At 47.3% G+C, this 17,172-nt stretch overlaps 1 protein-coding gene across 1 annotated transcript in view; it reads left to right on the top strand.

Annotated features, from left to right (window-relative positions):
- Positions 1-17,172, top strand: part of LOC141271702 (uncharacterized) — an 82,488-nt gene that overhangs the window by 21,478 nt on the left and 43,838 nt on the right. The window contains exons 2-7 of the mRNA XM_073681777.1: positions 5,660-5,809; positions 5,939-6,118; positions 6,202-6,325; positions 6,409-6,506; positions 6,705-6,795; positions 8,377-9,777. Coding sequence (XP_073537878.1) covers positions 5,732-5,809; positions 5,939-6,118; positions 6,202-6,325; positions 6,409-6,506; positions 6,705-6,795; positions 8,377-9,777 — 1,972 coding nt within the window. The 5' untranslated portion in view covers positions 5,660-5,731. The remainder of the gene's footprint in view (positions 1-5,659; positions 5,810-5,938; positions 6,119-6,201; positions 6,326-6,408; positions 6,507-6,704; positions 6,796-8,376; positions 9,778-17,172) is intronic.

Genomic DNA, 17,172 nt, shown 5'->3' with positions numbered 1-17,172 from the left:
GCCCCTGACTTCAGACTGGCCCCAGCAGGTGACAGAGCCCCTAATTTCAGACTGGCCCCTGCAGGCAACAGGGCCCCTGACTTCAGACTGGGCCCCAGCAGGAGACAGGGCCCCAGCAGGAGACAGGGCCCCAGCAGGAAACAGGGCCCCAGCAGGAGACAGGGCCCCAGCAGGCGACAGGGCCCCTAACTTCAGACTGGCCCCAGCAGGCGACAGGACCCCTAACTTCAGACTGGCCCCAGCAGGTGACAGAGCCCCTGACTTCAGACAGGCCCCTGCAGGTGACAGGGCCCCTAATTTCAGACTGGCCCCAGCAGGCAACAGGGCCCCTGACTTCAGACTGGCCCCAGCAGGCGACAGGGCCCCTGACTTCAGACTGGCCCCAGCAGGTGACAGGGCCCCTGACTTCAGACTGGCCCTAGCAGGTGACAGGGCCCTGACTTCAGACTGGCCCCAGCAGGTGACAGGGCCCCTGACTTCAGACTGGCCCCAGCAGGTGACAGGGCCCCTGACTTCAGACTGGCCCCTTCAGGCGACAGGGCCCCTAATTTCAGACTGGCCCCAGCAGGCGACAGGACCCCTGACTTCAGACTGGCCCCTGCAGGCGACAGGGCCCCGGACTTCAGACTGGCCCCAGCAGGCGACAGGGCCCCTGACTTCAGACTGACCCCAGCAGGCGACAGGGCCCCTGACTTCAGACTGGCCCCAGCAGGTGACAGGGCCCCTGACTTCAGACTGGCCCCAGCAGGTGACAGGGTCCCTAACTTCAGACTGGCCCCAGCAGGTGACAGGGCCCCTGACTTCAGACTGGCCCCTGCAGGCAACAGGGCCCCTAATTTCAGACTGGCCCCAGCAGGCAACAGGGCCCCTGACTTCAGACTGGCCCCAGCAGGCGACAGGGCCCCTGACTTCAGACTGGCCCCTGCAGGCGACAGGGCCCAAGCAGGTGATAGGGCCCCTAACTTCAGACTGGCCCCTGCAGGCGACAGGGCCCCTAACTTCAGACTGGCCCCAGCAGGCAACAGGGCCCCTGACTTCAGACTGGCCCCAGCAGGAGACAGGGCCCCAGCAGGAAACAGGGCCCCAGCAGGAGACAGGGCCCCAGCAGGCGACAGGGCCCCTGACTTCAGACTGGCCCCAGCAGGTGACAGGGCCCCTGACTTCAGACTAGCCCCAACAGGTGACAGGGCCCCTAACTTCAGACTGGCCGCAGCAGGTGACAGGGCCCCTAACTTCAGACTGGCCCCAGCAGGTGACAGGGCCCCTGACTTCAGACTGGCCCCAGCAGGCGACAGGGCCCCCTGACTTCAGACTGGCCCCAGAAGGCGACAGGGCCCCTGATTTAAGACTGGCCCCAGCAGGCAACAGGGCCCCTAACTTCAGACTGGCCCCAGCAGGCGACAGGGCCCCTAACTTCAGACTGGCCCCAGCAGGCGACAGGGCCCCTAACTTCAGACTGGCCCCAGCAGGCGACAGGGACCCTAACTTCAGACTGTCCCCAGCAAGTGACAGGGCCCCTGACTTCAGACTGGCCTCAGCAGGTGACAGAGCCCCTGACTTCAGACAGGCCCCTGCAGGCGACAGGGCCCCTAATTTCAGACTGGCCCCTGCAGGCAACAGGGCCCCTGACTTCAGACTGGGCCCCAGCAGGAGACAGGGCCCCAGCAGGAGACAGGGCCCCAGCAGGAAACAGGGCCCCAGCAGGAGACAGGGCCCCAGCAGGCGACAGGGCCCCTAACTTCAGACTGGCCCCAGCAGGCGACAGGACCCCTAACTTCAGACTGGCCCCAGCAGGTGACAGGGCCCCTAATTTCAGACTGGCCCCAGCAGGCAACAGGGCCCCTGACTTCAGACTGGGCCCCAGCAGGAGACAGGGCCCCAGCAGGAGACAGGGCCCCAGCAGGAAACAGGGCCCCAGCAGGAGACAGGGCCCCAGCAGGCGACAGAGCCCCTAACTTCAGACTGGCCCCAGCAGGCGACAGGACCCCTAACTTCAGACTGGCCCCAGCAGGTGACAGGGCCCCTGACTTCAGACAGGCCCCTGCAGGCGACAGGGCCCCTAATTTCAGACTGGCCCCAGCAGGCAACAGGGCCCCTGACTTCAGACTGGCCCCAGCAGGCGACAGGGCCCCTGACTTCAGACTGGCCCCAGCAGGTGACAGGGCCCCTGACTTCAGACTGGCCCCAGCAGGTGACAGGGCCCTGACTTCAGACTGGCCCCAGCAGGTGACAGGGCCCCTGACTTTAGACTGGCCCCTTCAGGCGACAGGGCCCCTAATTTCAGACTGGCCCCAGCAGGCGACAGGACCCCTAACTTCAGACTGGCCCCAGCAGGTGACAGGGCCCCTGACTTCAGACAGGCCCCTGCAGGCGACAGGGCCCCTAATTTCACACTGGCCCCAGCAGGCGCCAGGGCCCCTGACTTCAGACTGGCCCCAGCAGGCGACAGGGCCCCTGACTTCAGACTGGCCCCAGCAGGTGACAGGGCCCTGACTTCAGACTGGCCCCAGCAGGTGACAGGGCCCCTGACTTTAGACTGGCCCCTTCAGGCGACAGGGCCCCTAATTTCAGACTGGCCCCAGCAGGCAACAGGACCCCTGACTTCAGACTGGCCCCAGCAGGCGACAGGGCCCCTGACTTCAGACTGGCCCCAGCAGGCGACAGGGCCCCTGACTTCAGACTGACCCCAGCAGGCGACAGGGCCCCTGACTTCAGACTGGCCCCAGCAGGCGACAGGGCCCCTGACTTCAGACTGGCCCCAGCAGGTGACAGGGTCCCTAACTTCAGACTAGCCCCAGCAGGTGACAGGGCCCCTGACTTCAGACTGGCCCCTGCAGGCGACAGGTCCCCTAATTTCAGACTGGCCCCAGCAGGCAACAGGGCCCCTGACTTCAGACTGGCCCCAGCAGGCGACAGGGCCCCTGACTTCAGACTGGCCCCTGCAGGCGACAGGGCCCAAGCAGGTGACAGGGCCCCTAACTTCAGACTGGCCTCTGCAGGCGACAGGGCCCCTAACTTCAGACTGGCCCCAGCAGGCAACAGGGCCCCTGACTTCAGACTGGCCCCAGCAGGCGCCAGGGCCCCTGACTTCAGACTAGCCCCAGCAGGCGACAGGGCCCCTGACTTCAGACTGTCCCCGGCAGGTGACAGGGCCCCAGCAGATGACAGGGTTCCTGACTTCAGACAGCCCCCAGCAGTTGACAGGCCCCTGACCTCAGACAGGTCCCCAGCAGGAGACAGGTCCCCAGCAGGAGACAGGGCCCCAGCAGGAAACAGGGCCCCAGCAGGAGACAGGGCCCCAGACTTCAGACCGGCCCCAGCAGGTGACAGGGCCCCAGCAGGTGACAGACCCCAGTCAGACACCGGCCCCGCAGCATTTAACCTCTTCTGCTGCCGCCGCCGGGTTCCTGAGGCAGGGAACAGAGGGACCTGCAATCCTGCTGCACCACCACCTCATCTCACAGCTGCTGGAGCACTGGCTTCTGCCGGGCCGGTTTCCTGAAGGACCCTGCCTCCTGTGACCCCCTGCTCCACCACCCCCCAGATAAGATACCGTACCTATTCAGACTATAAGATGGACCCCATCTTATAAAAAACATTATTTTTCCCTATTTTCCACCCCAAAATTTGGGGTGCGTCTTATGGTCCGGTGCATGTTGTAGTCCGAAAAATACGGTAATTTCAGAAGATGTGACATTTGCAGGGCAAAGAAATTATTTGTATGCATGCGATAACCCATCTGACCAGTTTTTTTTAATATGTCCTCATCGATGTAAATTTATGTTGATGTGATGTCTCTGGATGTTTTCTACTACCAAATGCAATGTATAATTATTTCTAAAACTGTTTAATAAAACAAATCAAGTTTAAAAAGTCAAACAATGCTCCTTCCCTTCCGAGCCCTGCAGTGCGCCTAAACAGTGGTTTTCCCCCACATATGGGATATCGGCATGCTCAGGAGAAATTGCACAACACAGTTTGTTGTCCATTTTCTATTGTTACCCTTGTGAAAATGAAAAAAAATTGGGTCTGAAGTAAAATGTTTGAGAAAAAAGTTAAATGTTTATTTTTTTCCTTCTCTTTGCTTCAGTTCCTGTGAAGCACGTGACATAACTCTGATTTAAGGGCATAAGAATTCAAAGTTTGAAAATTGCAAAATTTTCCAAATTTCTGTTTCTTTGCTCCATCACTAAGGGGTTAAACAACTCTCCTTAGTGCGATCATAAAACATACAAGCCTCTGATTGCTCAGATGATGCACTGTACTACTGTAGTGTATTATTACTGCTTGTCAGTGTAATACTAACTGACCCATACACATGAGATAAGTGTTGGCTGAACGGTCATTTGGCAGACGGCTATCTCTCCCGACTCCCCCCATACAGACACATATTCCAGCTTTCTTGTGATCTGTATGAGAGTCTCCTCCAGACTCCTCTAGCGGAGGATTATCTACAGGAAAAATAAATGGATTAGCCTGAAATTCAGGATCCCAGATCCTTCTCTGCCCTGACATCATCTGTCAGGAGGTCCCCAAATACATTATATAGTTGACCAAATGCCCCAAAATCAGTGCTTTCATGCAACTTTAGTCTAATGTGTATGGGGGCATTAAAAAGTAACTTATTGTATGCTGCCTCTGGTCCAGCATAATAGACTAATAGACTTTTGTACATTGCAGGCCCAAACACCATTATTGGTCATTTAAGTATCATAGTAACTAGTCAGCCCCATACTATTGAGTACTTGGGGGAGGAGGGGCACTGAGCCGAACTCTGTCAAACCTTCTTAGATGCCATGTTTGCTTTTGACAGCAACAAGTGGTTAGACTGCCAGGGTTGGTGTAGCAGCCGTACCTGTGCCATCCCTGTGGTGTACATCTGTTCTGGCGCCCAAAAGAGTTATTTTTTTTAAAACAAATGTTTAACATGTTAAAAAGTAACAAAATGTGTCTTATGCTTTTTGCAGGTTTTTTTCTTATTACAAGAATTGTTAATGCCAATTTTCTTTGGAAACATTTTAATATCTGCTTTTTTATGGAGTTTTTCTTGTAATATAGGAAAGCCTAAGGTCAGAAATAAACCCCATCAAACACTGTACCCCCATAAAACACTGTACATGGAGACTTTGGTATCAAATAACTCCTGTCTTGGTGTTCTTACAAACAAGCTTTTATAAAAGTCTCAAACTTCTGGGTGTGAATCAGACCTGAGATCTAACGTGATGGATGACAGTCCGGTGAAGACCGGAAACATATAGACGGCCGGTGGTGATGTAGTCAGTGACGGACTCTGGCCAAATACTTTTATAGAGCCGTAGTAGAAGATGAAGATTTCGTCCTCATCATGAAGTAGTTATTTCTCATGTTACGTGTAATGAATATCTCCTGCAGTCTTGCTAGTGCCAATTCAAGTAAATGAGATGAGAATTAGCAATAAGGAAGATGAGTCTATGAGAAACGTCTTCAGCTGCAGACTCTGAGGAAGAAACTGCTTGTTGTCTGTGGCCTAAGATATATAGGTTTTATTAGTAGGTGTAAAGAAGAAAACTAAATACTGTAAAATAATATATGTCCTCATATGTTTCACCTTATTATCTCCAGTAATTGTATTATTACACAGGATTTTTATTATGTTCCATCGATTCATCTTCTCATTCAGGTCTCTACAATTTTGGATCCTCTCAGTGAATATCTTCTATATAAGAGAATTTTCCTGATTTACCCATCAAAGATGGATATGGACAGAGACAAGATGGCGGAGAGGATATTACACCTCACCCTAGAGATCCTCTTCCGGCTTACTGGAGAGGTGAGAGATTCTGATGACGTCACATTACATCATTCTTATCTATGGGAATAACAGATGGACAGAACTGGAGAGGTGAGGACTCTGGAAATGTCTGTAGTGAGATGTATTAATGTGTCTCTCCATAACCAGGATTACACAGTAGTGAAGAAGACCTCTAGTGAGCGCTGTCAGGACCCTGTATCTGAGGGATGGGAAAGACCCCTGAGCCCAATCACGGAGCTTCCACCTCACCCCCTGATACATGAGGACATCAATGACCAAAAGATCCTAGATCTCACCTACAAGATGATTGAGCTGCTGACTGGGGAGGTGACACTGCTGGGAATGCTGGGACATTTTCTAGTAAAGCTATGAAGGGATTGGGGGTATAACTCTATCATTGTATGTGTCAGGTTCCTATAAGGTGTCAGGACGTAACTGTCTATTTCTCCATGGAGGAGTGGGAGTATTTAGAAGGACACAAAGATCTGTACAAGGACATCATGATGGAGCTTCCCCAGCCTCTCACATCACCAGGTAATAGACAGGACTAAATACACACAGCCTATAATTATCTCTATGTAAAGAATGAATTCAGTCCCTGTATGTGTTTTTTCCAGATCTATCCAGTAAGAGGATAACACCAGAAAGATGTCCCCGTCCTCTTCTTCCACAGGACTGTATAGAAGAAGATCCCAATGTTCCTCAGGATCATCAGGTAGATGGATAGAAGGTGTCATGAGATCTCCCCTATGATGTGTAGACGGCTGTGAAGGTCTTGTGCTCAGTCTTGCTTCATCCACCAATATTATATGTTTTATACTTGTGTAATGAGAACGGTGGAGATGGCTGGATTGGAGCTGTTCATAGATGGGACTTCTCCATCTGTCTGTGACTTGTACTATATTTGTTTCAGGGTGAAGATCTGACCCATATTAATACTACGGAGACATATGTAAGGGGTGATGAGCGATGTAAAGAGGAGATTCCTACAGATAATTGTGGAGGTGAGTAGTAACCACTAAATGCAGAGAAGTCACAGATTCTTCTCAGTTACAGGCTGTGGCTGGTTTACCGGTCATGTAGTCCAGCTGTATCACAATCGTGTGATCACCATTTTGCATCTTTACCAAAACATTCTCCTCCACCAAAAACTGTTCAAATGACTTTGGACATTGAAAGCCCTTTTCTATAGAACTTACAACCTGGAAGATCCACCTACCAACTGAAATTAGAAGATCCTGACTCTTACCTGCCCAGGTCTCTAAACTAATCCAAATGACAGCATATGTAGAAAGTGCTGACAAGTTAGAAAATCACTTGAAGAAACATATTATGATTGGCCTGTGAGAGAAAGCGGAGGTAATGATGCTGTTGGCTTCCTAGATCCCTGATATCTTATTAGATGAATCTACCTTCTCTCCCTTCTGTGCTGCTGAATGTCCTCATATGGTCCCTACAAGACCAGGTCCAGTCTTTATGACCAAACCTCGCTTTTATGATTGACAATATTAAACGTGCAGTGAGGGGCAAGAGTGAATTTCTGTACAATAACAAAAGAGTTTCCTTTTATCCTGACTTTTCAATTTCTTTTTAAACCAAATAACTTCAAAAATAATCGTGATAAAGTGTACAAAAAACATAACACCTGTGCCATGATATATCTATAAGCTGTGCGTGGCTGATGGCTGTAATATACATTTATTCATGCCTGCAGGAGATATGTTGGCATGACTTGAGCCAAGAAACATACTCTAATTACCCCAGAGAGGTTTCACCACTAGTTACATTTTATTATTTTTTTTTGGATCTTTTCATTAGATGTGTTATTATCTATAGTCAAAGTTTTGCCCATCACCCTTTATCCCCTCTACATGGATCTGTTCTTGCACAAAAAGACCCCTAGACTTGGGCCACGGTGTTGCCTGCTGTTCTGTGGTGTGAGATGACAAGAAGAATAGTCAGGTAGCCGGATTAGAACCAGGAGGGCAGAGAAAATACAAAATCAGAAGACACAATAGTAGTCAGTAAATGGGCTGGGATCACAAGAAGAAACTAAGAAGAAAATACACAACACGGGAGCTGAACACAGAAGACTTAACCAGCGGAGAACAAGACTGTATCTGGCAGCTTCCGGAATTATGCGTGAGCTTTAGTAGGGTGTGATGCTTTCCATTTGAGTTAAGTAGGGAGCATATGTGACTTTGGAAGAGTGGATTTTGCTGGATTGGTTTATGGACGTCATGTTGCTTTTCAAGAGCCTTTGAGCCACTAATGATGTAGAAACCTCTGTTGACAGATGATGGACCTGAGTGGGAGCTTATTTTTTTGTGAAATGAGTAGAAAGTTTTATTGGTATCATTTTCACATATTTCATATTTGGGAGGCAGAATGAACAAACAGTTGAACACCACACTCTACTGTTTCATGCTATGAGGTTTTATATTATACTGTGAACTGTCATTGTCTTGGTGAATAATTCAATCTTTTTCCATAGCTTGCCATTTGTACCATTAGTTTAAGTAGAAATGTTCAAAAATATAAATTTCAAGAATATTTCATTCAAATATAATATTTTTTTTACTTAGCAGATGACTGTACCAGGAGATCAGAGGGACAGCTGACATCTTCAATTTTCAAATCAGATGATCTTGAGATCCCACAGGATACAATTGAAGGAAATGCCATTACTCCAGATATACCATCATCCCTTCACAGCAAAGATGTGTCATCTGATCCTTTGAAACAGGTCCTTTCTTCTGATTCATTACCTACTACTAAGGAAAATCAAAGTCACAAAATAAGCATTAAAAATCTAACTGCTCCTAAAGCTAAAAAATCATTTTCACAGTCAGAATATGGAAATAGTTTTCCCGTCAAAATGTTTTTTCTTAAACATCAAAAAATTGACACAGCAAAGAATAGATTTTCTTGTTCCAAGTGTATGAGATGTTTTAACAAGAAATCAAGTCTTCTTAGTCACCAGAGAACTCACACAGGGGAGAAGGCTTTTTCCTGTTCAGAATGTGGGAAATGTTTTAACCAGAAATCAGTTGCTGTTATACATCAAAGAACTCACACAGGGGAGAAGACTTTTTCCTGTTCAGAATGTGGGAAATGTTTTAACCAGAAATCAGATCTTGTTACACATCAGAGAACTCACACAGGGGAGAAGCCTTTTTCCTGTTCAGAATGTGGGAAATGTTTTAACAATAGATCAAATCTTCTTCGTCACCAGAGAACTCATACAGGGGAGAAGCCTTTTTCATGTTCAGAATGTGGGAAATGTTTTAACCAGAAATCAGCTTTTGCTACACATCAAAGAACTCACACAGGGGAGAAGACTTTTTCCTGTTCAGAATGTGGAAAATGTTTTAATCAGAAATCAACTCTTGTTATACATCAAAGAACTCACACAGGGGAGAAGGTTTTTTCCTGTTCAGAATGTGGGAAATGTTTTAACCAGAAATCAATTCTTCTTAGTCACCAGAGAACTCACACAGGGGAGAAGCCTTTTTCCTGTTCAGAATGTGGGAAATGTTTTAACCAGAAATCAGATCTTGTTACACATCAGAGAATTCACCCAGGTGAGAAGCCTTTTTCCTGTTCAGAATGTGGGAAATGTTTTATCCGAAAATGGAATCTTGTTATACACCAGAGAACTCACACAGGGGAGAAGCCTTTTTCCTGTTCACAATGTGGGAAATGTTTTAACACAAAATCATATTTTCTTAGTCACCAGAGAACTCACACAGGAGAGAAGCCTTTTTCCTGTTCAGAATGTGGGAAATGTTTTAACCAGAAATCAGATCTTGTTAAACATCAGAGAATTCACACAGGGGAGAAGCCTTTTTCCTGTTCAGAATGTGGGAAATGTTTTAACCGGAAATGGAATCTTGTTATACACCAGAGAACTCACACAGGGGAGAAGCCTTTTTCCTGTTCAGAATGTGGGAAATGTTTTAACAATGAATCAGATCTTGTTATACATCAGAGAAGTCACACAGGGGAGAAGCCTTTTTATATCCTTAATGTGGAAAATGTTTTACTTGAAAAGACACACTTTTAGCAAGAAAAAATGTTGCTAATAAGTGAGTGTGTTCTATAGACTGGAGGTAGCTTCCTGTGACTGAGGACAATGAGACAGTGTCCTTCCTGATCAGTGAGAGAACTGCTCTCTCCTCCAGCACCACACTTATCTAAATGATTGGTGCAGAGCAGGAGAGGGAAGGTACCGGGACCTGTACAGAGGCAGCACATCCTGACTGAGCAGCTGAAGAACCTTTCACGTGACTATCTCAAGGACCTTTCAGATCATGTAACACTGTTTTGCATAGTTTTAAAAATTGTCAGGTTCTGTTATTAACTGAGCCATTTCTTAATGAGTTTGACCTCTTGAATTCAAATTGGACAATGAGTTTTCCTTTTACTGCTACATATAATTAATGATAAAAGTTTCAGTACTTTGAAACATTATTTTTGTAAATATACAGATGCAGAATATTTTGTTATGCCTATTTTCTGATAGAGTTGTGCTCAAAAGATTACATACCCAGGCAGAATTTTTGCTTTCTTGGCCTTGTTTCAGAGAATATGAATGATAACAAAAACCTTTTTCTCCACTCATGGTTATTGGTTGGGTGAAGCCATTTATTGTCAAACTACTTTGTTTTCTCTTTTTAAATCATAATGACTTCCAAAAACATCCAAATGACCCTCATCAAAAGTTCACATACCCTGGTGATTTTGGCCTGATAACATGTACAGAATTTGACACAAATGGGTTTGAATGGCTACTAAAGGTAACATCCTCACCTGTGACCTGTTTGCTTGTAATCAGTGTCTGTGCATAATATTGAATGAGTTTGTGGGATCCATACAGACTTGCATCTTTCATCCAGCCACTGATGTTTCTGGATTGTGAGTCAAGGAATTGATAATGCCAGTCAGCAGCGTTAAATCTGTGATTAACAACTGGAAAATCAGGGTCTCTGTAAAAACCAAACCACAGTCAGGTAGACCAACAATCTCGGCCACAACTGCCAGGAAAATTGTTCGGGATGCAAAGAAAAACCCACAAATAACATCCAGCTAAAATTCAGGACTCTCTGAAAACTAGCGGTGTGGCTGTTTCAAGATAAGCAGGCACTTAAAGAAAAATGGTCTTCATGGTCGAGTCGCCAGAAGAAAGCCATTACTGCGCAAATGCCACAAAGTATCTCGCGTACAATACGCCAAACAGCACAGACACAAGCCTCAAAACTTCTGGAACAAGGTAATTTGGAGTGATGAGACCAAAATTGAACTTTTTTGCCACAACCATAAACATTACATTTGGAGAGAGGTCAACCAGGCCTATGATGCCAGGAACACCATTCCTACTATAAAGCAGTAATTTTAGGACCTCTGCAGACTGCCCCCCCCCCCTTGGCAGTCTGCAGAGGTCCTAAAAATTTCCCAAATCAATGGGAACAGTGCTCAAATGTCATGCGAACAGTATGGGGAAGACCCCTGGAAGCATTTCTGACTCCCAGGTCACTGCTGTAAACAGTGTTGTCAGAGTATTACGCTACTTTTACGGACTCACAATAAAACATACAAAAATAAAACCAAAATGGAATTTCCTGGCAAATATGTTAAGGAACATCCTTTCCAGGGTAATGACTTGTATATATGGCAAAATAAATAACCAAAAATAAAAATGCTCCTCCACACCTTGGGCTATGTTCACACATAGCTTTTTTTGCAGTTTTGCATTGCTGTCAACAGTGACAAATGCATTCACCGTGAAATGTAATTTAAATTTTACAACCTTATCTGGCCATGTGGTGTGTGACACATCATCAGGCACATCCTGTTTCATTTATGAAGGAGGGACTCTGAAAGTCACAAAGCCTATTTTTATAGGGCCATCAGGAAGCGCCTTACTATTCTTAAAGGGCCAGCAGTCATTCCTCGCTATTGTTAGAGAGCCATCAGCTGGCTATGCTTTGTTGTTCCCATTATTAACAAGTGGGTCTCCTATACTGTTATTGCCTATGCAGTGACTGCAAGGGCTGACAAAAATTTGGACGCAACACCATACCCCTTTGAAGAGACATATAGGAGGGTCTCAGTAACAAAAAATGTTTCCATTATAAAGGAGTGGGTCTCCTATAGTGAAAATGCCCATGTTGTGACTGCAAAGGCTGCCAAAAGTTGAGAAAAACCCCACTAACAGTTTAAAAACACATAGAGCAGGGCCACAGTAATGGCATGTTCCCATTAGAAAGGAGCGGGTCTGGTATCCAGTTACAGGGTATGCAGTGAGTCCAACAGCTGCCAAAATTTGGCAAAAATCCCACTAACAATTTAAAGACACATAGAGCTGGGTCACAGTAACGGCATGTTCCCAGTAGAAAGAAGAGGGTCTGCTATACAGATACAGGGTATGCAGTGAATGCAACGGCTCCCAAAAATTTGGAGGAACTTCAATACCCCTTGCAAGAGTTGTAGATTTGGTGATATGGTGGTGATATGGTGGTGGAGAAGGAGGACAAGATCAAATAGACAAAATCAGGAAGTGTATACCCAATGTCTGGGTGTGAAGACAGAGGTGCATGGGAATAGAATTAGACATCCCAAAAAAAACACTGTTTTTGAGTTTGTCATACTGCTATCATTCGGGGATGTTGAGAAATCTGGCCCAATCCAGCCCTTGTTCATTTTTATAAGAGTCAGCCTGTCAGCATTTTCAGTGGACAGGCGGATGCGTCTATCGGTTATAATTCCACCAGCGGCACTAAAAACCCGTTCTAATAAAATGCTAGTGGCAGAGCAGACCAGGACCTCCAAAGCGTAGAGAGCCAGTTCATCCCACTGAGTCCAGCTTGGATACTCAATAATTATAAGGCACAAAGGAATCACGGAGGATGTTGGTATGGTCAGCAAGGTACTCCCTCAACATCCTCCAAAACTTTTCCCTCCTTGTGAGAGTACCTTACACCTCAGGGCCTGTGCAATGGGAGGGTCTGAGAAAACTGTCCCAGAACTTAGACAGTATTCCCCTGCCTCTGCTGTATTGCATTTGTGTCTCCCTCGCCTGTACGCCTTGGTTGTCCAACGAACTGTGACCTCTGCTGCCAGCGTTTTAAGACGGGAATTTTTTTTAATCATTCTGCAACAAGGGCATTCTGGTACTGCCCCATTTTATGAGCCCTGTCCAGCGTAGGAATAAGAGACAGAAAGTTCTCCTTGTATCGTGGGTCTAGAAGTGTCACCAACCAGTAATGACTGTCACCCAAAATTTGGACAATGCAAGGGTGATGGGAAAGGCAGCGTAACATAAACTCAGCCATGTGTGCCAGACTGCAAAGAGGTAAGACTTCCGAGTCCTCACCAAGAGGACGACTAACCATGTTCTCCTCATCCCTGTCCTCAGGCCATCCACGCTGTACAGATGATATGACAGTAGTACCGTCTATAGCGCAGGAAATTAGCTCCTGTTCTTCCTCCTCCTCCTCATTGTCACCCAATGCACTTTGGGATGAGATGAGGCTGGGCTGTGTGAAATCACCCTGTATGGTTCCTTGCTCCATCTCATCGTGCTCCACCTGCAATGCATCCTCTTTAATTGTGAGCACAGAGCATTTCAGAAGACAGAGAAGCGGGATGGTGATGCTAATTATGACAACATCTACGCTCACCATGTTTGTGGAGTCCTCAAACTTTTGGAGGAAGGTACAGATGTCTGATATCCACGCCCACTCCTCAGGTGTTATGTGTGGAGTCTGAACTGAATACTGACCGCCTTGTTGATGCTGGTAGTCAACAACTGCCCTCTTCTGCTCACAAATCCTTCCCAACGTCTATAATGTAGAGTTCCAACGTGTGGGGACATTGCAGATCTGTCGGTGAGCTGGAAGTTGCAAACGCTGCTGAAGCACGGCAAAGGCAGCGGAAGCTGGAGGTGACTTTCTAAAATGGGCATACACGCGGCGTACTTTGACAAGCAGATCCAGGTCAGTTTTGAGAAACCGCTGAACCACGAGGTTATGCATATGGGCCAGGCATGGTACGTGTGTGAGCTCGCCTCACCTCAGAGCCGCCACCAGATTCCGGCCGGCCATTGTCACACACGACCATGCCTGGCTGTAGGTTCAGTGGTGTCAGCCATAGATCTGCCTGCTCTTTCAGAGCTGCCCACAACTTTTCAGCATTGTGCGATTTGTCACCTAAGCATATTAGCTTCAGCACAGCCTGTTGCCGCTTGGCCGAGGCAGTGTTGCAGTGCTTCCAGTTTGCGACTAATGTGGTCATTTCGGAGATGGAGACTGAAGAGGAGGAGGAGGTGCAGGAGCTGTAGAATGGAATGTGGGGGCAACCCTGATTGATCCAGGGCCCGCAGTACTCGGCGTCAGGAGGACGTGTTCCGTCCCAAAATCTGACTGGGTCCCGGCTTCCACTATATTAGCCCAGTGTGCCGTCAGAGAGATGTACCGTCCCTGACCACAAGCATTTGTCCATGTGTCCGTGGTTAGGTGGGATTCCCAGTAACTGCATTGTTGAGGGCACGGCTAATGTTGTGGGACACCTGCTCGTGTAATGCGGGAACGGCACACCAGGAGAAATAGTGTTGGCTGGGGACCAAGTACCGCCGCCATCAGGTTGTGAAAAGCTTCCGTCTCCACGAGCCTAAAAGGCAACATTTCGAGCGCAAGCATTCGCGAAATGTGAGAATTTAGTAGTGTGTCCTGTGGGGCGTTGGCTGCGTATTTGTCTTGCGTTCCAAGGACTGGGGTTGGGAAAACTGAATGCTGCGCTGGGACAAGGACGTGGACGTGCTTGCTGATGGTACTAGTTGAGAGTGTGCAATGACAGGTGCAGGGCGGGAGGCATCTTGGCATGAGCCATGGACAGGGGATTGGTGTGCATGCACAACAGCGGAAGGAGCAGTGGTGTCAGACGCTGTTGCTGGACCCTGGGGTTCGGCCACTTAGGTGCTTTGCTGCCATGTGCCTGATCATGCTGGTGGTGGTCAGGCTGCTACTTTTGCTACCCCTACTGATGGTGGCCTGGCAGGTGGTGCAAATGGCCTTTTTGGGGTTATCTGCGGAGTCTTTAATGATAACCAGACTCGGGAAGACCTAACAGTTGTACTGGCAACTTCCGTCGTGTTGGTGTTACGAGGAGTGCTTTCCCGCCTTGTGTCTGCGGCCACCACACTGCTTCTTCCTGCCTGTTGTGGTGCTACGCCTCCCTCCCCCTGTGTGCTGCTGTCCTCGCTCTCTATGTCCCCCTGCCAGGTTGGGTCAGTTATTATATCATCCACCACCTCCTCTTACACTTACGCACCCTAGTCCTCCTCCTGACTTTCTGGCAATTGTGTCTCATCAACATCGTCCACCTCCTGCGGCAGTAATTGCACTTTCCATCATTGCCTTCATGTGACCGTGGTTGCTCCAATATTTGGGCATCGCTACACGTGTTCTCCTCTTGACTGGTCGGGCAAGAGGCCCGAATCTACAAATGGAAAAGTGAACAGCTCTTCTGAGTGTCCAAGTGTGGCATCAGTTATTTCCAGGCACTCGACATGGTGGGAGGAAGGAGATTCAGGGTGAGAAATATGAGGTCCAGATTCACGGCTACTGACACTTGACCGTGTGGAAGCCAGGGTGGTGGGGGTGTCAAAGTGACTGGAAGCATTATCTGCTATCCAGCCAAGAACCTTTTGACACTGCTCTGGGTTCAATAGTGTTGTGCTGCAGTCCCCTAGTAATTAAGACAGGAAGGTTGAGCGACAATATGTGGGTCTTTGTTGTGGCACAATTTCAGCTTGCCCACGGCCACATCCTCGGCCTCTGCATGCACCATCATGTCCACTTCCCCGTTCCTTGATACGCACCTTGCCCATTTTAAATGGAGAACAATTTTTTCCACGTTCACGAGAAATGGCTGATTTTGGAAAGCAGTTATATGTGATACGTGTGACAGAGAACCATGGTTTTAAATAGCAGGCCTGTAATTCACTGATACTATTCTTCACAAATACCTAGTGTGAATAGCTTGACTGACACACTGCAACAGAATCTAAAAGGAGGCCAGTATATTCCACGTTCAGTTCAAATTTCTGAAATTTTATTGCTCGAATATTGAACAGATCTGGCTGTATTCTGTAGTGCAAACAAGCTAATAGACCACAAAAATGGTGTACCCTGGATTGCTTTTTAAGCAAATAATGAGGACTAAAATAAAAAAAAAATTGCCCTGGCCCCTGATATCTGGGGTTATGTCTACAAATATCTGAAATTATTACAGCAGCAGCAGACAGGACGTTCAATGGACCCTTTTGTGCTATATGCACTGCAGTCTGCCACATACACTGCCTGCCTGCCTAACTCCTGCCTAGCACTGATTATATGGAGCTGGATTAGTCCTCAGAAGGACTGTTAGTTCAGATATATATATATATATATATATATATATATATATATATATATATATATATATATATATATATAGTGGTGGCCAAAAGTATTGGCACCCCTGCAATTCTGTCAGATAATACTCAGTTTCTTCCTGAAAATGATTGCAATCACAAATTCTTTGGTATTATTATCTTCATTTAATTTGCTTGCAAGGAAAAAACACAAAAGAGAATGAAGCAAAAATCAAATCATTGATCATTTCACACAAAACTCCAAAAATGGGCCGGACAAAAGTATTGGCATCCTCAGCCTAATACTTGGTTGCACAACCTTTAGCCAAAATAACTGCGAACAACCGCTTCCGGTAACCATCAATGAGTTTCTTGCAATGCTCTGCTGGAATTGTAGACCATTCTTCTTTGGCAAACTGCTCCAGGTCCCTGATATTTGAAGGGTGCCTTCTCCAAACTGCCATTTTGAGATCTCTCCACAGGTGTTCTATGGGATTCAGGTCTGGACTCATTGCTGGCCACCTTAGAAGTCTCCAGTGCTTTCTCTCAAACCATTTTATAGTGCTTTTGGAAGTGTGTTTTGGGTCATTGTCCTGCTGGAAGACCCATGACCTCTGAGGGAGACCCAGCTTTCTCACAGTGGGCCCTACATTATGGTGCAAAATTTGTTGGTAGTCTTCAGACTTCATAATGCCATGCACACGGTCAAGCAGTCCAGTGCCAGAGGCAGCAAAGCAACCCCAAAACATCAGGGAACCTCCGCCATGTTTGACTGTAGGGACCGTGTTCTTTTCTTTGAATGCCTCTTTTTTTTCCTGTACACTCTATGTTGATGCTTTTTCCCAAAAAGCTCTACTTTTGTCTCATCTGACCAGAGAACATTCTTCCAAAACGTTTTAGGCTTTCTCAGGTAAGTTTTGGCAAACTTCAGCCTGGCTTTTTTATGTCTCGGGGTAAGAAGTGGGGT

The sequence above is a fragment of the Phyllobates terribilis genome, unplaced genomic scaffold (assembly GCF_046119375.1).
Source record: "Phyllobates terribilis strain yellow unplaced genomic scaffold, ASM4611937v1 Scaffold_5__5_contigs__length_657084704, whole genome shotgun sequence".
Taxonomy (NCBI): Eukaryota; Metazoa; Chordata; class Amphibia; order Anura; family Dendrobatidae; genus Phyllobates; species Phyllobates terribilis.
The sequence above is the reverse complement of the archived record's forward strand: the minus strand, read 5'-3'. Positions and strand labels throughout refer to the sequence as shown.